Source organism: Trachurus japonicus, chromosome 16, assembly GCF_045865225.1.
Source record: "Trachurus japonicus isolate A0001 chromosome 16, Traja_1.0".
Taxonomy (NCBI): Eukaryota; Metazoa; Chordata; class Actinopteri; order Carangiformes; family Carangidae; genus Trachurus; species Trachurus japonicus.
Genome location: NC_140922.1, coordinates 30512635 through 30540558, shown reverse-complemented (window position 1 = coordinate 30540558; position 27924 = coordinate 30512635). Strand labels below are relative to the sequence as shown.

The 27924-nt window shown below is 40.2% G+C and overlaps 5 protein-coding genes across 6 annotated transcripts in view; 2 read left to right on the top strand and 3 right to left on the bottom strand.

Moving 5' to 3' along the window:
- The window catches only part of lingo4b (leucine rich repeat and Ig domain containing 4b), a 363055-nt gene that overhangs the window by 232826 nt on the left and 102305 nt on the right, over positions 1 to 27924 (bottom strand). The gene's annotated exons all lie outside the window — the stretch shown is intronic.
- On the top strand, positions 996 to 10563 carry LOC146972635 (GTPase IMAP family member 7-like). The gene is made up of 3 exons (XM_085803235.1): positions 996 to 1017; positions 3364 to 4235; positions 10468 to 10563. The coding sequence occupies exons 1-3, from the start codon at positions 996 to 998 to the stop codon at positions 10561 to 10563; spliced, it is 990 nt and encodes a 329-aa protein (XP_085659361.1).
- On the top strand, positions 11463 to 13264 carry LOC146972634 (GTPase IMAP family member 4-like). Its single transcript, XM_085803234.1, has 2 exons — positions 11463 to 12315; positions 13224 to 13264. The coding sequence occupies exons 1-2, from the start codon at positions 11463 to 11465 to the stop codon at positions 13262 to 13264; spliced, it is 894 nt and encodes a 297-aa protein (XP_085659360.1).
- Positions 15780 to 20731, bottom strand: s100a1 (S100 calcium binding protein A1). Its single transcript, XM_085803045.1, has 3 exons — positions 20616 to 20731; positions 17326 to 17479; positions 15780 to 15952 (listed from the first exon to the last, which is right to left on the bottom strand). The coding sequence occupies exons 2-3, from the start codon at positions 17464 to 17466 to the stop codon at positions 15803 to 15805; spliced, it is 291 nt and encodes a 96-aa protein (XP_085659171.1). The 5' UTR covers positions 17467 to 17479; positions 20616 to 20731; the 3' UTR covers positions 15780 to 15802.
- Positions 26334 to 27924, bottom strand: part of tlr18 (toll-like receptor 18) — an 18617-nt gene continuing 17026 nt past the window's right edge. For both annotated transcript variants that reach the window (XM_085803039.1, XM_085803038.1), the window contains exon 4: positions 26334 to 26838. In XM_085803039.1, the coding sequence (XP_085659165.1) occupies positions 26377 to 26838 (462 nt within the window). In that variant the 3' untranslated portion in view covers positions 26334 to 26376. The remainder of the gene's footprint in view (positions 26839 to 27924) is intronic.

Below are 27924 nucleotides of genomic sequence, written 5' to 3'. Positions count from 1 at the left end.
AGGCTGAATGGGGTTGTCTGTTGTAATGGGGAATTTTGGTGTAACCCATAGTATGCTTTACGAGGGTTGTATAACCATGTTAACTAAGTGAACTTCCTTTCACCTTGTGGAAAGTGGTACTCAGCTAATCCCTTTGATGATTCCTGTATGAGATACACCAGACACAGAGACAGAGTCCACTCAGGACAGGTTAAAGGTCAGAAGCCAGAGAAGCTCTTCTGACCAGTGCTCTGTGTGAATTTACAAGGCGTGTTGTGTCCTGGCGGTGAAGCCAGGCAGAGCTATCAGAGTGCCATATATTTTGTCTGCTGTTCAATGTGTTTTGGGAACTATAAAGATAGCGCCCTGAGAACATCTTCAGGCCACTCACTCACTGACTGTACTCCTGTTCGGTTGTGTTTGTGTGACTCCATTCATGAATGCCTTTTATTAAAACTCAAGAAAGACAGCTGACGTGTTCAGTCATCCTTTTTTAAATACTTTATTGAAGGAACAACATTTTTTGCCACTACACTGTCAACGCTACTACTCCCGCCCAGCTCCTGCCCATCCCAAACGCTTACAGGGGGAATGAGGCCAGACTCTCCCGAGAAATTAAATGAAATGCATTTCCGGGAGCGGCTGGTTTATGAGGCTAAGGCAGAGAGGGATCAAATGAATTTCACTGTTCTATTTTACATTTGATAGGTGCAACTTATACTATCTGACCATTTCCTGGGTTTCACCATCAGCAGCTTTAGCAATTCTAACAATATGATGATGTCACTTTCAATGATACTCCTTTTGTCAGATGGCATGCACCATATAGTATATAGGGGCACCAGCTAAAACCTTTCCAACCAAACTGGCTAGGGCCAGCTCTGTGACGTGTGCAAAGGGAGGGTACATGACCAGGCTAGTATTAAAAAAAGATGAGAATGAAACTAACACCTGCTTGTCAAAGACTAGTCTCGCTCCCCAGACCCTCCTCTAGAGAAGATCAATCAAAGACAAACATGGCCAGGTCCAATCCCATTGGTAAGAAGATCTACAACTTCCATATTTGTTTGTTTTGAAAGTGCTGATGTACTTCTCTACATTCATTTCAGTTTGACATTAACTTTGTATACACTGTGATAAAGTTCACTATCATCTGTTTACAGAGTTTTACTCATAGTTTTTCTCTGCTATTTACTTTTTCCATATGATGCAATATTTCTTTGTAGTGTAAAATCTAATGGAAAGAGACGTTTTATTAATTTCTTGATGTTGGGTGTTGGTGATCGTTACTATGTGATGTTACTGATAATAGATATGACCACAGGAAAGAACACATATCTTGATTTGCTTCCATCTCTCTGTTTCTCCCTTTCATGGATAACCTCATAAAAGAGAGGGACATCATTAGATGACAGGAAATCATTTCAAACAAGAACTTGTAACGAACACCCACAAAACTGCAACTGCAAGCCTCAACATACCAGAATAACTCGCTATTTAGTTTCACTGAACCTATCCTGTGTAACCAGTTCTTTACAGCTACACTTTGTTTCCTTATGTGATGACGAACAAACTGAGATGAATATTGTTACACCACTTACTGTACCACAGTCTGGTGGAGAATAAGTGAACTTCATTTTGATCAGCAAGACTGGCAAGAAACACACACAAGCCATTGAAGAAGCACCAGGCACACATCCACTTCTTTGTATCCAGTGGCAAAAAAATAAACAACTTCTTATTAGTATTCTGACCCTTCCACTCTGCCCCCTGCTGGCTATAATCTACAAGGTACAGTACACTCCTCCCCTGCAAAATAGATGTTGTCCTCAACATTAGCATTTACAGTATTTGTGACACCAAGACTCAGCTGATAATTACTTAACCCTCCTGTTATGTTTGTTTCTCAGGAACAGAAATGATGTCCGTGGGTCAATTTGAGTTGGCACATGTTTAATTATCCAAAAGAGTCAGAAACCAAAAAAGCCTAATAAACATTGTTAATATATCATTACTAACTCCACCATTACCAACTCCATCTATATTTAGTGCAATGGTGTTCCTTGCCTCTCACAGATAATAGTTTAGTTAGAATAATCCACTCATTTTATCATACAATACATGTTTAAAACTGGACTACAAGGAGTTTTGGAAAGCGAAGTGTTTTCACACTACATTTACCATGAGCCTCTGCGTGCACGGTGAAAGGTTCAAAGACGATCAGATACCGTCGTAGTCCCGACCATAAACGGTGATTCGGCGGCGTTATTCCCATGACCCGCTGGGCAGCGTCCGCGAAACCGAAAGTAAGGAAACACTGGTCGGCTCGCCCAGCATTTTCCACCATTAATTAAAATAACAAAATAACGATAGAGACAAAACAATATATTTATCGAAAATGGAGCCATTAACAAGTTTGGGTAACGTAGATTTAATGTGAGACTTTTTTATAACCAAATACAAACTCCTTGTTGTCCCTTTAAAACCTTTTTGAAAAGACCTACATATAAAACAAAATAGTTCTACATCACAATAATTGATTTTATTTCTACTTATTTGTTTGTTTGATTATTTATTAATTTTTAAGTAATTTTTGGGGCATTTTTGGCATTATTTAATTCATTTTTGGTTTTCAGTCAAACCAGTGATCTCCTGCACCAGGGCCATGGCCTACATGGGATGTGCTGTGTGACCACTCACCCACCAGAACACCACCACCAACACTCCATATTGTTTTATCATTAACATTTTCAGACTTTTTTTGACATATGCATGGAAATGGATTTTCCAGCTCCTCTGACTTCTGCACAAAAAACACCTGTTCTTCTACAGCAGTCATTTGGAGAATGAGAGAGGTAGATGGATAGAGAGATAGGTGACATGAACCATTTTCATTTAATATGTTTCGTACACCAATTAAGTCAAGCAAAAAAAGTGTCATGCTGAAATAATACCATAACAGGAGGGTTGAGAAGATAAAAATACTGTAGATGGATTTAAGTCTATTTTACCATCAGCACTACAACAACATGTGTGTCAGCAGTCTGTTTGCTGGGCATGTCTGCAGATGGAACAGTTTGTGTGACCTGTTGTGTGAAAATTTAAAAAAGGTATCAGATTCATTAAACTGTACACACACACCTGCAGCTATAGTGTCCCCTTTATAAATCTCACAAAATAGGTTCTGTTTGGTGGCCCAGGACTGGGGTCACTAACAAAAGAAAATGGTAATGAGAAGACCAGAGTTGACAGGACAGCCCTGTTCTCTTCACAGATGAGAGCAGTTTCACACTGAGCCCATATATAGGTTCTGATTATGGTATGGTGATTACATTTTGTTTGTTTTTACAACATCATTAATATGTCTGTGAAATTCTCTAACAGAGGACAAGGATATTGTGGAGTCAGAGGAGGAATCTGAGGAGTCAGACGAGTCAGAGGAACCTGAGGAGTCAGAGGAGTCAGAGGAGTCAGAGGAGTCAGAGCAACCAGAGGAACCAGAGGAATCAAAGAAGTCAGAGGAACCAAAGCAACCAAAGAATCCAGGCCCCAGGATTGTGCTCATTGGGAAAACAGGAGCTGGAAAAAGTGCAACAGGAAATACCATATTAGGGAAGAAGGTTTTTAAATCTATAACGGGTTCTTCCACAGTGACAGCAAAGTGCACAAAGGAAACAGGAGTGTTTGAAGATGAAAAACTGACAGTGGTTGATAATCCAGGTCTGTTTGACCCTGTTAAACCCCCAGAGGAGGTGATTGAAGAAATCACTAAATCCATCTCAAAGGCTGCTCCGGGGCCTCATGCGTTCCTGTTCGTGCTCCAAGTGGGCAGATTCACAAATGAAGAAAACGAAACAATGCAAAACTTTCTGAAGGTGTTTGGAGAAAAGGCAACATCTTACACCATGGTCTTATTCACCCATGGAGATGATCTGGAGGAAGATGGAGTTTCTATAGAAGATGTAGTTGATGGAAACAAAGATCTCAAGGCCTTCGTCGAGCAGTGTGGTGGATACCACGTTTTCAACAACAGAGAGAAAGATGAGGAAAAAAAGAAATCTCAGGTTCATGAGCTTCTGCAGAAGATTAAGACCATGACTAAGAACAACAAGAGTAGACACTACACCAGTAAAATGCTCAGAGAGGCTGAGAGAGCCATAAAAAAGGAGATGGAACTCATTCAAAGAGAAAATCCAGATATGAAGCCTGAAGAGACCAGAAGAAGAGCAGAAGAAAATAATGAGCTTATACGAACAGTAATTAAGACTTTTTTTGCGGTTGTTCGATTAGCTGGTGGAGGAGCTGGTGGAGTAGCTGGTGGAGTAGCTGGTGGAGTAGCTGGTGGAGTAGCTTCTGGAATAGAAAGTGGAGCAATCGTAGCAGGTCCACTAGGGATGGCAGTGGGAGCTCTCGGGGGAGCTGTGGTTGGTGTTGCATTGACAAAAGCTATACGTGAAATAAAGAAGAAGAAGAACAAGAAGAAGAACAAGAACAAGAACAAGAACAAGAAGAACAAGAAGAAGAAGTAGAATCCACAGTGATAGTAATTAGTAGGGCCGGGACTCGGTTAAAAAAATGAATCTAATTAATTAGAGGCTTTGTGATTAATTAATCGAAATGAATCACATTTTTAATAATATATAAATATTTGACCTGAAAACAGTGAGAGTACAGATTAAATGGTCTTTCCTGATGCCACTACACTATGATGATTACTGTATTTAACTACTTAAATCACAGTAGCATAAACTGATTGGTTGAACTCAGCCTGATGTAAACATTAATAAAACTAATCAATCACAATCACACAGGCAGCTCCATGTTGTCCCTGTGTGATGTTCAGGGACAGGTCAGGACAGTCTGAAGACAGACAGCTCTGAGGTTGAAGTTTATATTAATGAAATGTACCGTGAGACAGTGACAGGTCTGTAGGCTGCCTATGTCTTGACCACATGTCAGCTGTTCAGCTGCAGGCCAAAGCCAAAAAAAAATACTTAAAGGGACAACGAGGAGTTTTGGAAAAGCGAAGCGTTTTCACACTACATTTATGAGCCTCCGCGCACCGTACATTTCTTTGACCGGCGCAAGACAGACTCATGTTTTCATTCATCAAGAATTAAAGTCAGAGGTTAAAAGAGGTTCACATACCGTCGTAGTTCCGACCATAAATGGCGATTCGGCGGCGTTATTCTCATGACTCGCCACGAAGGAAATGCTGGTCATCGACCAGCATTTCTGCCACCACTAATAATAACAAAATAACAATAGAGACAGAACGATATATTTATTGAAAATGGACCCATTACCAAGTGTGGGTAGCGGAGATTCATCCACATTAACGTGAGACTTTTTTATAACCAAATAGAAACTCCTTGTTGTCCCTTTAAAAGGCAGTGATCAGTGTCTGCGTTTCTTTTAATTTGTTAAATAATTGTGCTCCAGTATAATCAGTACACCTGAAACTCATCCAGTGAGAAACGTTCCACGGTGCAAAAATAAGTGCGATTAAAATGCATTAATTTTTGTAACGCGTTAATTTTTGTGTAATTAATTAATCTTAATTAACGCGTTACAGTCCTGGCCCTAGTAATTAGCTATCATCAGCTCATTTAAGTATAAAAAATATATAAAGGGAGAATAATCATAGTAAGTATAGGTAACATTTATTTGATCAATTGTATCTACCTTTGTTTATTTTTTCATCATCATCACCAGCAGGTATAATTTTCTGCTAATGTTAGAAATCATCCAAATTTTTGTTTCACTAATCGTTATTCGACATGTGATTTTTTTTTTTTTGTCTACGTGTGTTTATATCTAATTATTTCAGCCAGTAGATTTATTCAGTCAGTTAAAGCTCAGGTCCACAGTTTATGTTATTTGTTTATGTTTGTGAGAATGAAGGGAGGACCAATCCCAATGTTGTTTATTTCCTCTTGTGATGATAGTACTCCATGATAAGAAAATCTCATTGCAGGTATAAAATGTATGTTAGTGGCCTATCCATATGTGTCTCATTCTGGTTATACATCATATATTCTTCTGCCTTATTCCTTAATAAATCAATTACTTCTATACTATTTTGTGTTTTCTTTTGTTTTAGTAAAACTAATTTGAGATCATTGGGCCTAATTCACGAACGGTTCTTAAGAAGCAATGATTTTGATATTTACAAATATTTGGAATTCTTTCTTGGCGAAGAACAAAATTGACGAGGATACTTACGTGGGTTTGTGAGCTGACACTCGTGCAAAATAATTGATTATTGTGTTTTCTTCTGTTTTGCAGTTGTATAACATCACATGAATTAAATTATAATCATTTTCTTATCATTTCTAATGTTTTTAATATTTATTTTAATTATTTTACAGAGCATTGTGTTCTTTTAAACACTCTTTAGACACTTAAAGCAGAAGTAAGCAACATATTTGTGTTAATATAAGTCTTAAATAGTTATATCTTCCGACAGCAATCACTTACATAGAGTGTTTGGACCGAAACACGGGTCTGTCAGTCACTCTGCTCTGCTCTGAGCCGAGGAGAAAACTTTTCTCGTATCCTACAGTTTTTATCCAATGAGGAGAGAGAACGGCATGCAGGGCTGTGTGTGCAGCCAAGGGATGCGCGTGAATGTGGTGACGTAGGGACGAGGACTGTTATGGTGCGTTCAAGGCAGCCCGTAACTCGTGTTTTTCCGACCTGTGAAGTCGTACCAGTTCGATCTGGTACGAGTTCACGGGTCGGAAGTTACGAGTGGCCGTTATAGTGACTTTCACAGGTAAAACAGGTCGGGAAAACACGAGTGGGTTGCCTGAAACGTTACAAAATCGTAAGTTGTGACTTGAAGCTGTAATTTACGGTTTCAAAAGCCTGCCTGGAACGCAGCATTAGCCAAAACGACCGGATCGCTTACTTCTGCTTTAATTCACATCTAGACCTGTATGCGTCTGCCAGAGGGCAACAGTTCTAAAAGGTGGTCTATAGGGGGTATGTGGAGTTTTTGAGAGTGTTAATGGTATAGCAGGGAGTGCAAATGTCTTCCAGAGATTACAGTGTTTTTTCTTTTTGCCTCGATACTACACAGAGATATAGTATTTCAGTATGCTTTCAATTGCTGCCTGATAGAAGGCCACCATCAGCATCCTCTACGGTCTGGTGAAGGTCTCCAACCTCCCCATGACAAATCCATGTATGCAGAGCAAAGACATGCCTCTGTCATGTTTACTTCTAGTCCTGTGTGAGTCCTTCAGTTTTTGTTGGGTTTATATCAAAACACTGTCACAAAATAAAATGAAATATTTGCTAAAAAGGTTAGTGTCTCTCTGCTGCCATCTAGTGGTGGCAGCGTGGACCTGTTAGTACAGTAGACAAACCAGTGCTCTGAACTGGCTGCAGAGTTGTGACACCAGAGCTTGTGTTCGTGTTTCTGTACAGAGATAATGGATTCAGGCTCAGAGTACATTATTAAATAAAGGAGTCTCTCTATGCTTGTGTTATCTGAGGTTTCTTCCAGCAATATGACAAACCAGACCAAGTAAATAATGGTTCCCATATACAAACACAAATCAGTTTTGTAATAAGCTCCATGAAACAGCATTATATAAAACTGTTTCTCCTCCTCAACATCAAAGAATAGTTAGAGACATGAGTAGTTATTTGGTTGATAATGATGGCTATGTTTGCGATTCATGTATGTTTTTATTGTATTGTTGGATTGTTGTTTTTATTGTCTGTCTTTTATGTACTTTCAGTCATGGACACTCTGGTTTGTGTCCTTAATAAAGTTATTATTATTGTCAGGCAGAGAGGGATCAAATATGCATAATGAATTTCACTGTTCTATTTTACATTTGATAGGTGCAACTTATACTATCTGACTATTGCCTGGGTTTCACCATCAGCAGCTTTAACAATATGCAAAGCCTGCGAAGCTAGTTCAGACCATAGACTGTAAAAAGAATGGACGTAGCGTCCGTGACGTCACCCATTGGTTTTGGGGAGTCGTTTTTGTGACTCAAATATGGCGGCCTGAACAGCGCCATGTTGGATTGGCCGGCCGAGTTCCCGCCCACTGGCCTCGAAGAAGCTGTCCACGGAGCTGCTCAGACCTGTCACTCAACGTTTCCGCGCCCTGATTGGTCAGAGTTTTAACCTTATAACAGTAAAACGGCAGAGTTAAAAAAAAATTCACCCCCCTCAGAGTGTGTGCGGGGGTAGAAACTATCGATTGAGACGAAAAAACGTTCTGACACCAGGCTTTTAACATGTTTACTGAGGATGTAAAGTTGGCGATTTTAACATGGGGGTCTATGGGGAATGCTCCCTTCTGACACCAGCCCCCAGAGGAATTCGAGGGGATTGCAGTTTTTTGAACGCGGAAGTGAGCTTCACTTCTCAGACCGACAACTGCCCCCTTGGTTCAGACAGACAACTCAAGCCGTGCCCATCCTGCAGCTGAGTTTACCTGCTCATCCCTGGCCATGTTGCTGCTGCTGCCGCTGCTATTTCCTGCTCTGCTGCCTTGCTGCTGCTTCTGCATACATCTCGCTGCTGCTGCTGCTGCTGCCGTCCATGAGGTTTTGCAAACCCACCACCTCCCCAGCATCCACCTATGGGCTCTGTCTCTTGATCCCCTGTGGGGGGTCGGCTTCATTCCCTGTAATGTCTGGCAAAGCAGATCATTCAGGGAACGAATATGAGTCAGAGCCTGACGCCAAACCTGCTGCAGCCATGGTCAAAAATATATCCATGCTGTGTTTCAGCTTGCTATGCTTACGCTCAATAAATGATTTCATCTCATTCCAGAGTTGTCTGATTGAACTAATAATTTGATGATGTAACATTCAGTGATAACATTCAATTTTGTCAGATGCACTACAGGGGCAACAGCTAAAACCTTTCCAACCAAACTGGCTAGGGCCAGCTCTGTGACGTGCCCAAAGGGAGGGGACACGACCAGGCTAGTATTTAGAAAAGATGAAAATGAAACTATTTGTCATAGAAGCAAGGGAAAGTACTTCACAGAACACCTGCTTGTCAAAGACAAACATGGCCAGATCCAATCCCATTGGTAAGAAGATCTACAACTTCCATATTTGTTTTGAACATGCTGATGTACATCATTTCAGTTTGACATTAACTTTGTATACACTGTGATAAAGTTAAATACCACCTGTTTATACATGAGTTTTACTCAGATTTTCTCTGCTATTTAATTTGTCCATGATGCAATATTTCTTTGTAGTGTCAAATGGAATGGAAAGATTTATTAATTTATTGATGGTTGGGTGTTGGTGATCGTCACTCTGTGATGTTATGACCAGAGGAAAGAGCACATATCTTGATTTGCTCCCATCTCTCCGTCTCTCCCTTTCATGGATAACCTCATGAAAGAGAGGGACATCATTAGATGTAATTCCCCAGCTTCGGATCAATAAAGTATAACTATCTATCTAGATGCCATGGAATCCTTTTAAACAAGGACCTGTAATGAACACCCACAAAACTGCAACTGCCAGCCTCAACATACCAAGGATCACTTCTTGCTATTTACAGTATAGTTTCACTGAACCTATCCTGTGTAACCAGTTCTTTACAGCTACACTTTGTTTTCTTATCTGATGACGAACAAACTGAGATGAATATTTTTACACCACTTACTGTACCACGGTCTGGTGGATAAGTGAACTTCATTTTGATCAGCAAGACTGGCAAAAAAAACAAAAAAACACACACAAGCCATCGAAGAAGCACCAGGCACACATCCACTTCTTTGTGGCAAAAAATTAACAACTTCTTTGTAGTAATCTGTTATTGACCCTTCCACTATGCCCCCTACTGGCCATAATCTACAAGGTACACTCTTGAGTGAGTTCCATGTGAGTTGTTTTCGTCTCTTTTCAATAGAAACCAGGCAAAGCTAACAGATGTTTGATGCCTCGTATCATGTGCTGGGACCCTGTTTGTACTGTTGATGACGTTTGGTGCTGTTCTGAGCATTATTTGTGGTTGTGAGTGGCTTTTTGATTGCGGTTTGCGCGTGGATCCGTATACTGCGCTCAGGGGCGCCGCTAGGGATTTTGGGCCGCATGAAAAGAATCTTTACAGGGCCCCCAACACAGCGGTAACATTTTTTGATGCTATTTTATGCTGGTGCACTTGACTCTGTTCAGAATGAGGCATCATTTTTTGACAGAGGGGAGGTCAACAAATTGAATAAGAACAGCTTGATAAATGTTTGACTGGATTGATTATTTAACTAGAATAACAGTGAAATGTAAAAATCCAGAGTTTTCTTGAGCTAACATGGTGAGAAAAGTGAGCTAGCTTATAGACCACAGACAGGGATAAAGTTAATATTCCATAACTTTCCACCACAACTAACAAACCCACCCTTTTTTCTGAAATACTGGGTGACGTATTGTCGACCCTTCAACTCCTTCTCTTCTAATTTCTTTTCTTTTCGTTTTTGGCTGTCTCATATTTGAGGCATACTGCCGTCTCTGCCTCCTTGCCGCTGTGGCGCTCTGTGACAAACCGCCGGTGCGCTACCTACGCTGCCTGCAGCTGATCCAGTCGGACTAAAACATTTTACATAAATAGAGAGGGGGAAGGGGGGGCCCTGCAGGCGTTGTTTCCAAAACAAATAAAGTTATTGTTACCAGGACATTGAAAATAAAATATTTGTGATTATATGTTAGTTAATAACTTAGTGTCATATTATTTTTTCTTTATTATAATTTCATCATCATTAGGGGCCTCTCTGGGCCCCCCTCAATCATGGGCCCCTAGAATCTGTCTCCTTTACCCCCTCTTTTCGGCGCCCCTGACTGCGCTGTTTGTTATGGTGCGGTCATTCGTTGCTACAACTGGAGAAGCTAGCGGTTAGCAGACTTCATCTCTAGAGGGGGGGTCTAACTCGGTGTCACGGTGTGTTGGACCATCGGTTAAACTTAAGCTGGAATATTCCTTTAAGTCTATTTTACCATATATGAGTACATTACAACAACATGTGATTTCTACACATTCCTATATAACGGTGTGTAGACTTAAGAATAGTCTACAGCTTAGCAGTTGTGACAATAGTACAGTAATGCTCTGAAAATCACTTTTATTATCTCATTATACACTCCATGGATAATTTTGACTTAGATTAACTACATATGATTTTAAAATGGAATCATGTCCATACAGTAAAACTGTGCCAAACACACCTGCAGCTATAGTGTCCCCTTTATAAATCTCACAAAATAAATTCTGTTTGGTGGCCCAGGACTGGAGTCACTAACAAAAGAAAAACTGAATGGTAATGAGAAGACCAGAGTTGACAGGACAGCCACTGGCCCTGTTCTCTTCACAGATGAGAGCAGTTTCACACTGAGCCCATATATAGGTTCTGATTATGGTATGGTGATTTAGTTTAGTTTGTTTTTACAGCATTATTGATATGGTTATGAAATTCTCCAACAGGTGATGAGGAGATTATGGCGTTAGAGGAACCAGAGGAATCAAAGAAGTCAGAGAAACCAGACCAACTAGAGCAACCAGGGCAACCAGGCTTCAGGATTGTGCTTATTGGGAAAACAGGAGCTGGAAAAAGTGCAACAGGAAATACTATTTTAGGGAAGGATGTTTTTGAATCTAAACCAGGTTCTTCCTCAGTGACAGCAGAGTGCACAAAGGAAACAGGAATGTTTGAAGATGAAACACTGACAGTGGTTGATACTCCAGGTCTGTTTGACCCTGATAAACCCCCAGAGGAGGTGATTAAAGAAATCACTAAATCCATCTCAAAGGCTGCTCCGGGGCCTCATGCATTCCTGTACGTGCTCCAGGTGGGAAGATTCACAAATGAAGAAAACGAAACAATGAAAAACTTTCTGAAGGTGTTTGGAGAAAAAGCAACATCTTACACCATGGTCTTATTCACCCGAGGAGATGATCTGGATGGCAAAGTTTCTATAAAAGATGTAATTGATGGAAACAAAGATCTCAAGGACTTCGTCGAGCAGTGTGGTGGATACCACGTTTTCAACAACAAAGAGAAAGATGAGGAAAAAAAGAAATCTCAGGTTCATGAGCTTCTGCAGAAGATCAAGACCATGGTTAAGAACGGCAATGGTAGACACTACACCACTGCACTACTAGAAGAGGCTGAGAGAGCCATAAAAAAGGAGATGGAACGCCTTCAAAGAGAAAATCCAGATATGAAGCCTGAAGAGGCCAGAAGAAGAGCAGAAAAAGAAAATGAGTTCATACAAACAGTACTGCAGACTTTTTTTGCTGCTGTTGGAGGAGCTGGTGGAGTAGCTGTTGGATTAACTTGTGGAATAGAAGGTGGAGCAGTTTTGGGAATGGTAGCGGGTCCATTAGGAATGGCAGTGGGAGGTCTCGTGGGAGCATTGGTTGGAGTTGTAGTGATAGCAGCTATAAATAAAACAAAGGAGAAGAAGAAGAAGAAGAAGAAGGAGAAGAAGAAGAATAGTAATTAGCTATCATCAGCTCATTTAAAGCATTAAAGGGTAATTACTGTTTTTTACAATCTGGACCTTATTTGTTGCATAAAATACGATCATTTACTCACCCAGATAACTTTGGTGTCATTACAAGTCGTTCTGATGAAATGAGCTCCAGCCGAGAGCTGCGTATATCCGTATAATGGAGTGCAATATGCAGCCTCTAAATAACACATTATCTGCAGAGAAACTCCTTCATTTCACCAATATTTTGTCATGATAAACTTGTGCTACCCCTCCGAGCCCGTGGTGGCATGTTATCAACATCCGGGGTCTGTAGGTTGACCTACTGACCTCTGACCTGGATGATGTCATCTCTGAGCGCAGCGCAGCTCGTTTACCTGAAAGTTGCTACTGCTAATGCTGCGGTTCGTTTCTGCGTGTTTCTGACTTGTCAGAACAAAATGAGCAGCTGGATGAAGTTCAGCTTCCACAGGCTTCCTCTCCTCAACCTGGACTCACTAAAGCTTCGGCTAGTTGAGATAAAAATGGACCCGAATGCCGAAGTGGAATGATTATGTGGTATATTGATGTGTTGATGAAAAGAAGGGATCACCGCTGACACGTCTTCGCTTGTATTCAAAAAAGAAGTTTATTAACAAAGAAGAACAGTGTACAAAAAATGCAGAATCCTGGAGCATCTCTGGTCCAAAATGAGATCTCTCTCTCTCAACTCAAAAACCTTCCTTTTTATATGTTGACTTATCTCCAACACTCCACCTTCTCCAGACAGAGAGGAGCCTCCCATCGAGGTGGTCAATGACCTTTAGCCTACCCCTTAACATTTAGGCCAACGAAAACCCCATGTCCTGTTTCCCACAAAACTTGGCCATAAGAGAAAACAAAAGAACCTGTCATTCACATTGATCCAGACATAGGCTACTCCATGAAGTCAGATGACTTCTAAGCAGGATAGAGCAGAAATCTACACATTCCTTCAGTTCTAGAAAAGGCACACATACAAAGAAGAACATAAAATAATACAAGATATTTAAGCAAGAAAGTAAAGGTGGATAATACACTACAATTATTATCAGAATGAGCCGGGCAGCGGTTGGAGATGACATAATCCAGGTGAAATATTGGTGTAAATTAAATGAACGAGTTTCGCGGCGGATAATGTGTTATTTAGAGGCTGCATTTCGCTGCTCTGTAGACTCCATTATATGGATACGTGGCTCTCGGCTGGAGCTAATTTCGTCAGAACGACTTGTAATGACACCAAAGTTATCTGGGTGAGTAAATGATCATATTTTATGCTAGAAATAAGGTCCAGATTGTAAAAAACGGTAATTATCCTTTAAGGGAAAATAATCACAGTATAGGCAACATTTATTTGATCAATTGTATCTATTGTTGTTTATTTTTTCATCATCGTCACCAGCTAGTAGTTTTCTGCTAATGTTAGAAATCATCCAAATTTTTGTTTCACTAATCGTAATTCAACATGCGATACATATTTTTTTGTCTACATGTGTTATTTTTGCCATTATGCCATTGTGGCCTTCTTACAGTTGTATTGTTCATTAACTGTGGTTTGTCCTTTGATTGTTTTATTGTTGTTGACTTTCTTTTCTTTTTCTTTTTTTGTTTTATCTTTGTCTACATGTTTGGACCCCCTCAAAAACGATGGTACATCTCAAGGGGTTTATCCAAATAAAGAAATTTCAAATAATTTCTAATGTTTTTAACATTTATTTTAATTGTTTTACAGAGCATCGTGTTCTTTTAAACACTCTTTAGACACTTAATTCACATCAATTATGTTTTATCAGTTACGTGTTTCTAGAGACCTGTATGCGTCTGCCAGAGGGCAACAGCTCTAAAATGTGGTCTATGGGGGTATGTGGAGTTTTTGAGAGTGTTAAAGGCTCTGCTGAGGTATAGCAGGGAGTGCAAATGCCTTCCAGAGATTACAATGGAGAGCCAGTGATTTTTCTTTTTGCCTCGATACTACACAGAGATATAGTATTTCAGTATGCTTTCAATTGCTGCCTGATAGAAGGCCACCATCAGCATCCTCTACAGTCTGGTGAAGGTCTCCAACCTCCCCATGACAAATCCATGTATGCAGAGAAAAGCCATACCTGTGTCATGTTTCCTTCTAGTCCCGTGTGAGTCCTTCAGTTTTTGTTGGTGTTATATCAAAACTCTGTCACAAAATATAATGCAGTATTTGCTAAAAAGGTTAGTGTGTCTCTGCTGCCATCTAGTGGTGGCAGCGTAGACCTGTTAGTACAGTAGACAAACCAGTGCTCTGAACTGGCTGCAGACTCGTGACACCAGAGCTTGTGTTTGTGTTCCTGGGGAGTTTCTGCATTAACAGCCGTCAGTCAAGCTGCTGTTGCATAATTGAGGATGCTTCGCGACTTTGTAAGGGCTCATATTGAGTTTCTCCAGACTGCATTGTGTGTGACTGCTTTGCTTTCCACCTTAAATGCTCTTCCTTATCTGAAGAGCATGAGGACTGAGGATGAGAGGACTCCTCTAAAACTGTGCTCTTGTCAACTTTTAGGTGTTTTCTTTGAGTGACATTTGGAATTTCACTCTAAAATAATTCAGTTAACACATACTGTAACCCAGAGCTGATTTATTATTAACAGATGTTACCATTTGATCTGGGACATTATTTACATATCTGAATAAAGATCACACTTCTATCACAAGGTCCTGTGTGCCTTTATAAATCTCGACCAAAGCTCAACATTTCACTGTGGCTGGTGTTGGATTTCAGATGAACTGCATTATTTTTTTTTTAAAAAGGTCAAGAGTCACCAAGCTGCTAATGCAAATGTTTACCAAAAGCATAAAGGCCTACTGTAGATATCTGACTTACCACATACAAATGGATGTAAACTACTCCTCATCATGGTGCTAAACATAACCAGTTATCTTGTGAGGCTTGTTTCAATGTTTGATACTGAGGTTTTATAGTGATTCCTATGTACGTTCTATGTATGTTCTATGTCTACTATATAATGTTTTTTCCCCTTTCTGCAAAATCCTAATAAATGAACCAATACACATCTGGATGAAGATTAAATGTAGAAACCTCAGGCATTTACTGTAGCTTCTTCCCTGAAATAACAGAAATATGAAAACAGGATAAATTCTTTATTGGATTAAATACATTTTTAAAGGACAAAAATGCAACATTACAAGGTGCTGTATGTTTTAGACAATGATACCAACTTTTACCTCCCTATCATGAACCCAAATCGATACAAAGTGTGTGAAGGGGAGGGGAGGGGTGGGGAGGGGAGGGGAGGGGAGGGGGGGGGGGGGGTGTATTGATTTGAAACTGAATTTCAGTTCTTAGACAGGCCCTCGAAGAATTCGTTGCAGGCGACGGTCAGAGCAGCGACCAGAACGACAAACTCCTGGAAATCCACTTCACCGTCCTGGTTTTCGTCCAGGTCCTTCATGATCTTCTCCACCACCATGGGGTCCTTGCTGGCCTAAAACAGAAAGGAGACATTTGTATAACAAGATTAAATCTAAAAATTGTTCAGTACAGTATCCAGCCATCATAGCCATTAAAGGGATAGGGATTCAACATTTGGCAAATTGGCCCATTGCCATAATCCCTATAGTCATAGCAGTAGGTTCGTTACCTTCAATTGTCGGCGCAAGCTATTTTTAGAACGGCGGAGCAAAGCCGTGAGCTGCTTGGGATTTCTTGGTTTCCCTCATCAAACTCATCAAATACACGATCCAACAACTCCAAAATGCTCTGGCGAACAAGTTGTGACCTGCACATTCACCACGCTATGAGATAATAACAGAACATTACAAGAAGGAGTTGTTTCAGAGGTAAATTCATGCAAAACCGCTGATGCGCGTTCCTGTCAGGGACAGTTTTTGCATTTACCTCTGAAACAACTCTGTCTCGTAATGTTCTGTTATTATATCATAGCGTGGTGAAGTTGTGTTCGCCAGAGCGTTTTGGAGTTGTTGGATTGTGTCTTTGATGAGTTTGATGAGGGAAACCAAGAAATCTCATTAGCCTCCGTAGCGTAGCTCTGAGCAGCTCATGGCTCTGCCGTTCTAAAAATAGCTTGCACCGACAATTGAAGGTAACGAACCTACTGCTATGACTATAGGGATTATGGCAATGGGCCTATTTAAATGTTGAACTATCCCTTTAAGAAAAGTGCTATACAGATCATAAGCTTTAACTATATTGATTGAGTGACAAACCTGACGACCACAGACTCTACAACACTGTAAGCTATTAACTTGGCCATGCATGGAAATGCCTTTAGATAATGCAAAAATGCCATTTTAATTGAAATATGATTATTTTAATTAAGTAAACAAAGCAAAAAACAAAGTGTCCCCCTGAGTGTAACTAACCATCAATATCAGCAGCAAGTCACTGTCCACCATCAACCTGGACAAACATCACCAGCAAATAATAATCTGTAGAATCACGTCAAGTTATTTCCAAATGTCAAAATAAGTATAAAAAATATGAAGATTAAAAAACAAAAAAAGGGTATTTTTTCCCCCCCATTTTCTCCTTATTTCACAAAACAATTTTTAATCTATTCACTTCTCTCAATTGCTCTATGACCTGGGATTCTTATTCATTTTCTGTGTTGGGATGCCGATTGCTCTGGTTGCTCAGTGGTCCGGTCGGGGAGCAACTTCAGGAAAGATCAAGATGGCGTCTTTTCTCTTGTTGCATACAACGACATCTCTAAAACATCTGTACATGCACACAAATAACCGTGATGTCAATTATGACTTTTGATGACGTAGGTATGCAGCATCAGAGAACAGAGGAGCTGCTGCAGCTGTAAAACCTTCTTTTATCTCAGATACTCACTGACAGGAAGTCTGAGAGCTGTTCATTCAGCAGCGTCTTCAGCTCCTTGTTGTTCAGCTTGTACTTGTCGCCTTCTTTTCCTGAGTAGGAGTGGAACACCTCGATGAGGCCCGTCATGGCGTTCTCCAGGTTGCAGCTCATTTTGTTTTCAGTCCTGCAGTCAGGAAGGTCAAATCAAGAGCCACAGTTGAAACACAGAGAAGACAGAGACAGAGACAGAGACAGGCTGCAACTCAGGCGCAGAAGAAACCATGCAAATGGAAATAACATTTTCCCCCTCAAGCAGGAAAGAAAAAAAAAAAAAGCAAACAACTGCAGTTTTCAGGTTCCCAGAGATGTTACTTCTCAGTGCTGTGGAGGGGCAGAGGGTGAGATGGTTTGCAGCAGACACAGACTTGTCCTCAAGAGTAAAATTAAAAACTTGAAAACAAAATACGCAAAAGAAGGGGTAAAAAAAAAAAAGGAAAAAAAAAAATCACAAAATGCTGCAGTGTTACCGTTGCCCTGAGCAACCATCAGCTCCCCAGACGTCTCTGATCTTCCTGCTAATCACGTTTCAGCTTTCAGCTTCATCGTCTGTCACGTTACCGACTGCTGCCAGTTGAGTTTTTCTCTTTTCACAGTGGATCAAAATATGTTTGAGCTCTGCTTTTATTTGGAAAAAAAAAGCTAAAAACTAAATAAACAAACAAAAAAAAAAAAACATCCAACTGTCTCGACTACAATGAAACAGGATTGTTTAGTTTTGTCTCATTATCACTGTTTGGTTTGGTTTAATAAAAGGAAACTGATTTTCTTTTTGAGAGTGTGATGACAAGACCAGGACACACATGGACATCCTGCTGCAGCCTTCATAAATCTGTTATATTCTTTCACATAAGTTCCCTCCTTCTTTTGTGTATTTTGTTTTCAAGTTTTTAATTTTACTCTGAGGAAAAGTCTGAGTCTGCTGCAAACCATCTCACCCTCTGCCCCTCCACAGCACTGAGAAGTAGCATCTCTGGGAACCTGAAAACTGCTGTCGTTTTTTTTCCTTTACCCACACGAGACAATCAGCAGATCATTCTTAAATTTAAACCCTATGATTACAATAAATTATCACCTTTTCAATAAAACGTTGACATCCAATTAAAGCCCTAAGCTCTTTTAACTCATATTTTCCCCATTTATTCACTTTTTGCATTCCCTATATTACCTTATAACCATGACACCACGTCCACCTTTTGATACAGATGGTGTCTGGTTACAGTATCTCCCACTGATGATAGTGCAAGTCAGTTGGTGGTGAGAGTCCAGTTTAGACACGAGCCAACAAAAGAAACACTGAACTTTATGGAAATACTTTGATTATCAACTTCTCTTAATCTGCTTTTAGCTTGGTTCCTTCCATCAGTCCTCACATTCTCACTGTGTTCTGGCATCACAATCATTTCCAGATATAGTAATCAGTGTTAATAACCTCAGTTAATGAATTCCTGTGCAAAAACCGCAGATTTGAAAACATTAAAACAAAACAAAAACACCTGCCATTAGAAAAGGTTCACATCATGCAAAATTTGGAGGCTTTGTATGTGTTTGTGTTTGAATGTGTAATGAGAGAGTGTATGTGCTGTTAATCCCTATTGTGCACTTCATGATTTGGCGCTCATGTTCCCTGCTTTTATTAGTGCATTCTGTCAATTTTTAAAATATCCTGGCGGCCATTATGTCACTTATGTCCTATTTCAATAATTTTTAATATTGTATCTGCTCCCACTTTACCTGCCCAGCCAGGGACTACAGGCGGAAATTAGCCATTTGTTGCTATAACCTGGCTCAAAGCATCTCTTCTTGTTTTACAAGATTAATGTTTTTTTGTGCATTGTCACCGTTTTAAATAAATAAAATTCATTCATACACAGCTGGTGGCACCATTTCACAGGTCTGAAAACATCAATTATCTGTTGTTTGCTAGAATACAGACAGGGCCGTTGTATAGGGGAGAAAGGTGATGATAATTCTAGGGGCCCAGCGCCCAGTGGGGCCCATAAAAAACCCCAGTAGTCTAATCTTTGTATGACTGATTTATTCTGCGTAAGACCCTAACTAATACTCATAGTACACTGTAAAAACACAACATCTTTCCAAGAATATTTGTCTTATTTCTTGTCCAAATGTCTCATTTCTAGTCAAAACTAATCTCTTTCCACTTAAAATAAATAATACTCATTACCTAAAAATTAACTTGTTTTTAGATAATTTTCACTTAAAATTCACAATAAATAGAAAAATCTGCCAGTGAAAGTAAGTTTTTGTGCTTGTAATAAGAAAAACTTGCTCCACTATCAGATTTTTTCTACTTATTCCAAGTGAAAATCTGCTTGAAAGGAGTAAAAAGTGTCTAAAAACAAGCTACTTTTAATTTGATGTGTCTTACTTTAAGTATAATGAGATTTGTTTCGACTAGAAATTACATTTTGACTAGAAATTAAGACAAATATTCTTGCTAAGATACTTGAGTTTTTGCAGTGTAATGCTGCATTAGCATCAAAACAAAGAAGGCTAAATAAAAAACGATAATACATATGTAGTCTAAGTCTAAGAAGAAAAAAAAAGGAAAAGTTAGGGGTAGGGGCCCACTTTAGTATTCTTTAAGGGGGCCCAGAATTCCCAGCAACGGCCCTGAAATGTCTAACCTTGTACCTGCCCTTCACTTACTCAGACACCCGAGAAGCTGCTGCTGCAGGCGGGGAGGTGAAGCTGAGTCACTTCCCCTCCAACCTCCATGAACCAGTGGAGGACAAAGGACAGCTCGGCCCCCCGCAGGTTGTAGATTGTGGCCTCTGCATTATGTAACATAAACGACCTGAAGCGAAGGTTTAACCCTTGATAGGTTCACGCCACCTCGTTTACACCGTCTGATGGTTCAGAGCTCTCATTACTGATGCAGAGCTTTCTATACCTCTATGTCTGTGTGTGTGTCTGTGTGTGTGCATGCGTGCGCGTCTCCTCCACATCGCCTGAATACCCACTACATCACTTTGCTGAATTACGCGCCGCCACATTCCCTTAATTAGCCTCGATAAATGCTGTTAATGATTTATTTCAGGAAGCTAATTAAAAGCCTTTTGAATGTCAAATGCAAAGCAAAGCTTCTGTTAATTAACTGAGACTAAAAACCACGAGGAGCTGCAGACGCCACTCACTCAACTTCCTAAAAAGAGAGAGCGAGAGGGGAAAGCGTGCACGAAAGAGAAAGCGTGTTTCTGAAGGAAAGACTCAACAAACAGACAGGAACAGGATCAACTCACCTGGACAGATGCGCTAACAGGTGCTGGTGGCTGCACAGGCTTCAGCTCCTCGGTTATAAGTGCTCCTCTCACCTGTGTGCAAAAGACACGCGGGTCAGATAGGCTCCTCCCACCTCGTCACCTGCTGCACAGGTGGGCCACCTTGTAGGGCCAAATGACTGCAGCCTCTCAGACAGTTAGCCCATAAGATCACCTTATAAAGGAATGGCTGACATGTGAGCAAACAGCACTGAGGTAACCAAGATGGACCATAATGCAAATGTTGTGATACATGCATGCAACGAATTAGCTTGGTTCCCACAATGTAGCGCAATGTGTTTTTATGATGGCTCTTATCTCATGTGTGTGATGTCTGGTGTCCCAGGGCTTTTGAATGCATCATATGAGCTTCCACAGATGCTCATTTGTTGTTTCAGTATGTATAGCCTAAATAAATACTATTGAAAGTATGAAAGCCTCAGTCCACATGGAAATACATTCAGAAACTGAGCTTTAAAGGGATTCAACATTTTGGCAAATTGGCCCATTGCCATAATCCCTATAGTCTTAGTAGGTTTGTTACCTTTAATTTTCGGTGCAAGCTGTTTTTAGAACGGCGGAGCAGAGTCGCGAGCTGCTTAGATATATACAATATAAACACAATCCAACAACTCCAACCACGCTATGAGATCATAACAGAACGTTACCAGACAGAGTTGCTTTTGAGGCAAATGCAGAGACTGCTTTATTACATTATTATCTCATAGCGTGGTGAATGTGCAGGTCACAACTTGTCCACCAGAGCGTTGTGGAGTTGTTGGATTGTGTATTTGATGAGTTTGATGACAGAAACCAAGAAATCCCATGAGCCTCCGTAGCGTAGCTCTGAGTAGCTCATGGCTCTGCTCCGCCGTTCTAAAAATAGCTTGCACTGACATTTAAAGGTAACAAACCTACTGCTATGACTATAGGGATTATGGCAATGGGCCAATTTGCCAAAATGTTGAACTATCCCTTTAAAGCGAGCTGTCAGGAGGACTCAGTGTGACTCTGTGATGTCACAACAAAGCGGTCACTGCCAATTCCACATCAACTCAAAGCCACCATCCAACACTTGAAGGATTTGGTTTCTCTGAGTGTTTTATTTTGAAATCTGCTCTATTGTCATCAATCGCTCTAAAATCAGTCAGCCAATCAGAAGAGAGGCCCAGAGAGAAGCTGGGAGAGAGGAGATGTAAAACTACACTGAGATGGTTTTTGGTTCTAAAACCCACAAATATCTTATCTTCATGTGGATCAAGATATTAAGTGTGAAGTTATTACTTGACCTGAACAAGCGACATTAGCCCGAAAGCAGCAATTAAATGTAATGAGACATGACAGGGTCATTGAACTCTCAAGCTCAACATTTTATGATAATAATATTTTCTTTACCACAGTTTCCAAACCATTTAGAAAACAAACTCTTCTTACATTTTAGGAAACACTTATTTTGGTTATTTTAGATCACTATTTGATTTTATTTCATTTGTTACAATTCAGATCACTCCTCAGCTCTAAACCTTACACAGGTAATACTCAGTGTCTTTTTAACGGTGTCAAATGTCTTCATTACTGTGACATTTGCCTCCATGTGTGTTAATTTTAATGAAAAATCAACAAATAAGCTGAAGCAAAGCCATCATTTCCTCCCTGTGTGCTGCTCAGGCCTCTGTCTAATGCTCATTAGGTGATTTCCCATCTCATCATTTGCAATTAGGTGAGTTATTATGCCTGAGTGATGGTGCAACTTGAGAAGCAATACAAATGAAGTGCACGGCAGTCGACTGAAATCATCCGTTCGCTGAATGCAAATGATGGGGGGGGGTTGATTTACATCAGTATCTGCAGGTGGCACAATGTGCAGGTTTCATGGATATTTGCATGCTTCTAGTTAACAATTAAGCTTCAGACACAAAACCAAACTACAATATATGAATTTAAATGCTGCTGCAAATACATAAAGGTTGTTAGGAGATCATTTGCAAAGGCTCAAGTTAGTAAATAGTAAATGTAATGAAACAAAATTATATATAGTCTTCAAATAGTAGTCGATACAGTGATGTGAGTTAGAGTAAACGTTTTTTCTGAATTCAACATTTGACATTGATATTAAAACGTCCTCAGATCAGAGACAGATTGTTTGTGTCTGGTTTGACAAGAAGTGAGACTTCAAGATGATACACTCTGTTCAACTGAGAAAAAATCAACCCAGAAAAAATAAGCTCTTCATCTCTTGTGGATGGATGACAGCATAATGCAACATCCAAGTCACAGTTGTACTGATAAATACAGTATAATAACAAGGATAGGAAATGCAGAAGGTTTTAGGAAGTTACTGTAGCTGTCTGCATCAAAATGTTTCAGTCAGTTCATGTGCAGTGGTGATAATTTGTGTTGCCTGTTCGTCTAATATTCATTTATCATCCCTCCTTCCTCCCTCCCTCTCTCTCTTTACTCTCACTCTTTCTCTAGCTCCATAACATCCATGAGAGACTGTGAAGTTCAAGGGTGGCATCTACAGGACATTTGCAAACCCAGCAAATGGCCACACATGCAGACTTTGCAGACAGACAGTCTTCCTTTTCCCTCCAAAATTGCTATGGTGAGGCAGAAGTTGATTTAAAGGGAAAAAAAGTGAAAGTGTCAACCAGAGTCCTGACTAAATGAGACTCTTATTACCAGCAGCAGAGCTCTCAAGAAGCCTTTCCACTCTGGTAGTTTTTGGGCCTTGACCAAACGGTTTAGACTTTCCTCTTGTACCCCGGGGAGAGGAGTCGCTGACAGATATAAATGAACTCTAACAGCTCCTTGCATATCCAGGCCTGTTCCTGACAGACCTATCAAAGGATGCTCTGGGATCCCAGCATCTATTTTAGACCTAACTGGGGTTAACAAGTGAAGGACACCAACCTGAGGGAGATGTAGATGTGTGATGTAATACGGATGAATGAAAAGCTGCTCGACTTTAATCTAAAGAAATTAAAAAAGCAAAAAGTACAGTGTCTAAAGGGAAAGAAATGCAGCACAGCCACATACAATAGCTACTTATTTGGTAAAAGGATACAAACATTAGGCTACTATAAGGAAAAGCAGACTGCAAATATCTCCATGGCAACAGGTCGCAGCTATGACCTTTGTGAGAACACCTTTTTTTGTTTTTTTGCACAGCTTCTCCTCACAGCAACAGACAGAAAAACATAGTACATTTTATTATAGTAGGCCTGCTACACATTTAATAATTGCTTGTTCGAATAGGAGGTATCAGTATACTGTACATATAAAACAAGACTTGAATTAATCTTACAGAACAGTCTGGATCAGTTCAGATGGTTCACACTCTTGTCATTCAGAAAATAACTTTAGAATAAAATATAAAATAAATGTTTCTGGACTCAAATTCATTAATAAACATAATATAATGAAGTCCTGTACAAATAAAAATGCTTCTAAAATAAGTCTTTTACAATCGGCACCATATGCAACATGTCTTAAAAAAGGAGTTTCATCATTATTTGAAAAAAACACATTTTTAAAAATACAAAAACAAAAGAACAGTATGCTTCCTTTTAAAGCATAAACTCGCATTCACATTCGTGCAAAACACACTTAAAGGTTCAAACACAGTGATTTACTGCAGGGCTAGCTCAACACAACCTGCTCCTCATCTAATGTTGTAGGAAATATTTAGAGATTTGAGGACACCTGGGTTTTTATAAACAAGTGCATGTGTAAAATTGTGGTAGAGCACATCATTATTTAGCTCTAATTCAGCATCTTCTCTGTGGTCTCATGTCTGCAGACAGGCCTGGTGAAAGTGCTAAAAGCATCTATTTAGGCTCATCTTCAGAGCCAGGTGTTTTTTTCTCAGCAGACCGAGACAAAATGAGACTCATCTCCTCTTGAAGACACAAACACATTTCCACTGGATGTGGGAACAAATGACTGTCTGTGAGTGCAGTGGCTTTATTTTCTGACATGTCAGGGCTGTGTGTCTGGTCTTCTGCCCCCTAGTGGCCAAACAAATTCAAATAGCATTTTCAAAACACCCAGGTGAGAGGATTTTTGCAGCTAAGGAGTTTGTTGGAAAGACCAACAGCACAATCAGTCCAGGTTAGGACAGATATTTAGCAGTAATCAAATCGGTGATTATCTCACCATGTATGTAATAGTTTAACACAGGAGCACTCCACTAGAAACACCAGAGAGCCACTTCATGGTTATGAGTTAATTGGCACACACTCGCAGAGCTGATACAAATACCTGATTTCTTTTCTTTGCACTTTCACTTGTGTGTTTTACCTTTCTATGTGTTGCACTTTGAAACAGGCTGTGTATTTTCGAGTGTATTTTCAGTGTAACTTAACATAAAGTATTAAAGGGACAACGAGGACTTTGTATTTGGTTGGTTTGGTCATGGGATATTATATTAAGTCGCATATTAATGTCGATGAACTACGACGGTAATGAATCGTCTTCAATAAATCTATTGTTTTGTCTTGATGAATGAAAACATTCTTGGCAAATGTTTTCGCTTTCATCCATCTTGCGCCGGTCTGGTGTGAAAACACTTTGCTTTCCAAAACTCCTCGTTGTCCCTTTAAATAAATTTCAGTCATGACATTGGTTTAAAACAATACCAGAAGCGCAGCAACAGTCACTCAAACTTGGAGCTAACTATAGCTAGTAAACACAAACAGCAACAAAGTCAGCTGGAAACTCATAAGCAGCACAGGTAAGGTCTATTTTCATGGTTTCCCTCCAAGGCCTTACCAGCAGATCACCACACAATCAACCAGAACATCAGTAGAACCATAAATGAAATCATGTAGTACTACCTCTGTACTCAAAAGCCAGCATGTATCAGTTCAAAGATCTACTTTGATTTGCAATGTCTCAAAAAGAAAAAAGAAAAAAAACCTCCATGTGCTGGTATCATGTTGCCTGCATGCATGGCCTTTGACTCGGCTCTGAGACATCAGAGTTGGAACATCCATGATCTCATTCCCCCTTCGCAGGCCAAGAGTGTAACAGAGCACAGTCCACTCACAATGTGGAACCTGTCACCACATTGTCCTGGCACCTAGCTTGTTATCCAGAGTGCCACATGGGAGATCTCATCTGAGCCGTTGAGTTTGTGGCCTTTCAGCGCCCGTCAGCCGGGCAGCCGCCCTCAGACGATTACATGACAGAATACCAAAGGCAGGTATAGGGATCACGTTATTGTCTGTCATCATAATGAGATGTTGCCTTTTGCTCCCAGCTTGACATAACCCAAACACGTCCATGCCTTTACACTGCAAAAACTCAAAGTCTTTCCAAGAATATTTGTCTTATTTCTTGTCAAAATGTCTCATTTCCAGTCAAAACTAATCTCTTTCCACTTAAAATAAGACTCATCACCTAAAAATAACTTGTTTTTAGATCATTTTCACTTGTTTCAAACTAATTTTCACTTGAAATAAGTAGAAAAATCTGCCAGTGAAAGCAAGTTTTTTTGTGCAAGAAAGAAAAACTTGCTCCACTATCAGATTTTTCTACTTATTTCAAGTGAAAATCTGCTTGAAAGAAGTAAAAAGTGTCTAAAAACAAGCTGCTTTTTAATGTGATGAGTCTTATTTTAAGTATGATGAGATTTGTTTTGACTAGAAATAAGACAAATATTCTTGGTACGATTTTGAGTTTTTGCAGTGTAGAGAAATATAAGCTATCTTACAATCTTCTTTTTTTTCTAACCATTCGGTCAGATTGCCATCACAGGGATTTGTCTGTGATTTGACCGATCATCATTATTCCTATCGATCAGCTTCATTTCTGCTTCTCGGTTCACATTTTGTTTCTCTACCTCTGGCTCCACGCCATCATCGGGGAGCTCAATCACAGACACGACGCCCACGGACGACGTCCTGCTCTTGGCGCTCAGAGTCCTCGTCTTGGTCGCCGTCGGTTTTCCCAGAACGCTCCTGAGCTGCTCCCAGAAAAACGCCTGCTGGTTGACCTGCTGGGGCCACTCCAGGTAGGTCTTGGTGCTCAGCATCTTCTTCAGCTTGCAGTACTTGCTGGGCAGAGAGCTGGGATCGATGGGCTCCTTCACCACCAGGATGACGTCGCTGAAGGTCTTTCCCATCGCCCTCTGCTGAGCAAAGTACAGCTCGTAGTTGCACCATTCGCTGTTGACAAAGTGCCGGGAGAGAACAAATATCACCTGAGGATGGAAGAAGAAAAACATACTCAGATAAGAATGAAAGGAAATGAAAACATCGATAAATATTGGACTGTGATAAGGGATAGTTCACCCAAAATTGAAATTTCACTCATTATCTACTCACCCTCATGTCGACTAAGGGCTGGGAGAAGTTTCAGAGTCCTCCGTGGCTTCTCTGAGTTACGGGGGGTCTCGGCGTAGCAGTGCATGTCCATATAAGGTTGCAAATGGATACCAACTGTCTTCGTAACAAAAAGACACACTAAAAAACATCCAAATACCTCCATGCTGCTCGTATGTAATGTCCGTCTTGTATTGAAGCCCCGAAATGCGAAATTGTCCCGAAAAAAATTAAATAAGTCTATATTTCAAGCTTGTTTTGTAGCGGAAGCTTCTTGAAGCTCCTCTTCCCGGTTTGTCAAATTTGGACGAACTGGGATGAGGACAGACCCTGGTTCGTCCAAATTTGACGAACCGGGAAGAGAAGCTTCCGCTACAAACAAGCTTGAAATATAGACTTATTTAATTTTTTTCGGGACAATTTCGCATTTCAGGGCTTCAATACAAGACGGACATTACATGCGAGCAGCATGGAGGTATTTGGATGTTTTTTGTTGTGTCTTTTTGTTACGAAGACAGTTGGTATCCATTTGCAACCGTCATATGGACATGCACTGCTACGCCGAGACCCCCTGTAACTCAGAGAAGCCACGGATAACTCTGAAACTTCTCCCAGCCCTTAGTCGACATGAGGTGAGTGACATTTCAATTTTGGGTGAACTATCCCTTTAACATGAGATATGATGTTGGTATGAATTATGAGGGTGATGCAAAGCAATCCTCAGCCTCAGCTGCTGGGAAAATAGTTTGGTACTGGTGATATTGTTATTATAAAATATGCAATTAATATACACTATATATACAATATATTACTTCATAAAACTATACTTTATGCCATCTTTTATGACTAAGCTTCTTCCATAAAAATGGTAAGTGTATGGCTGTGTAATCTTGCTTTTGGCCTGGACAGCTATGTCCTGTCGAAGCTGGGCTTATAGGAAAAACAGAACCATTGAAGAGTCATTG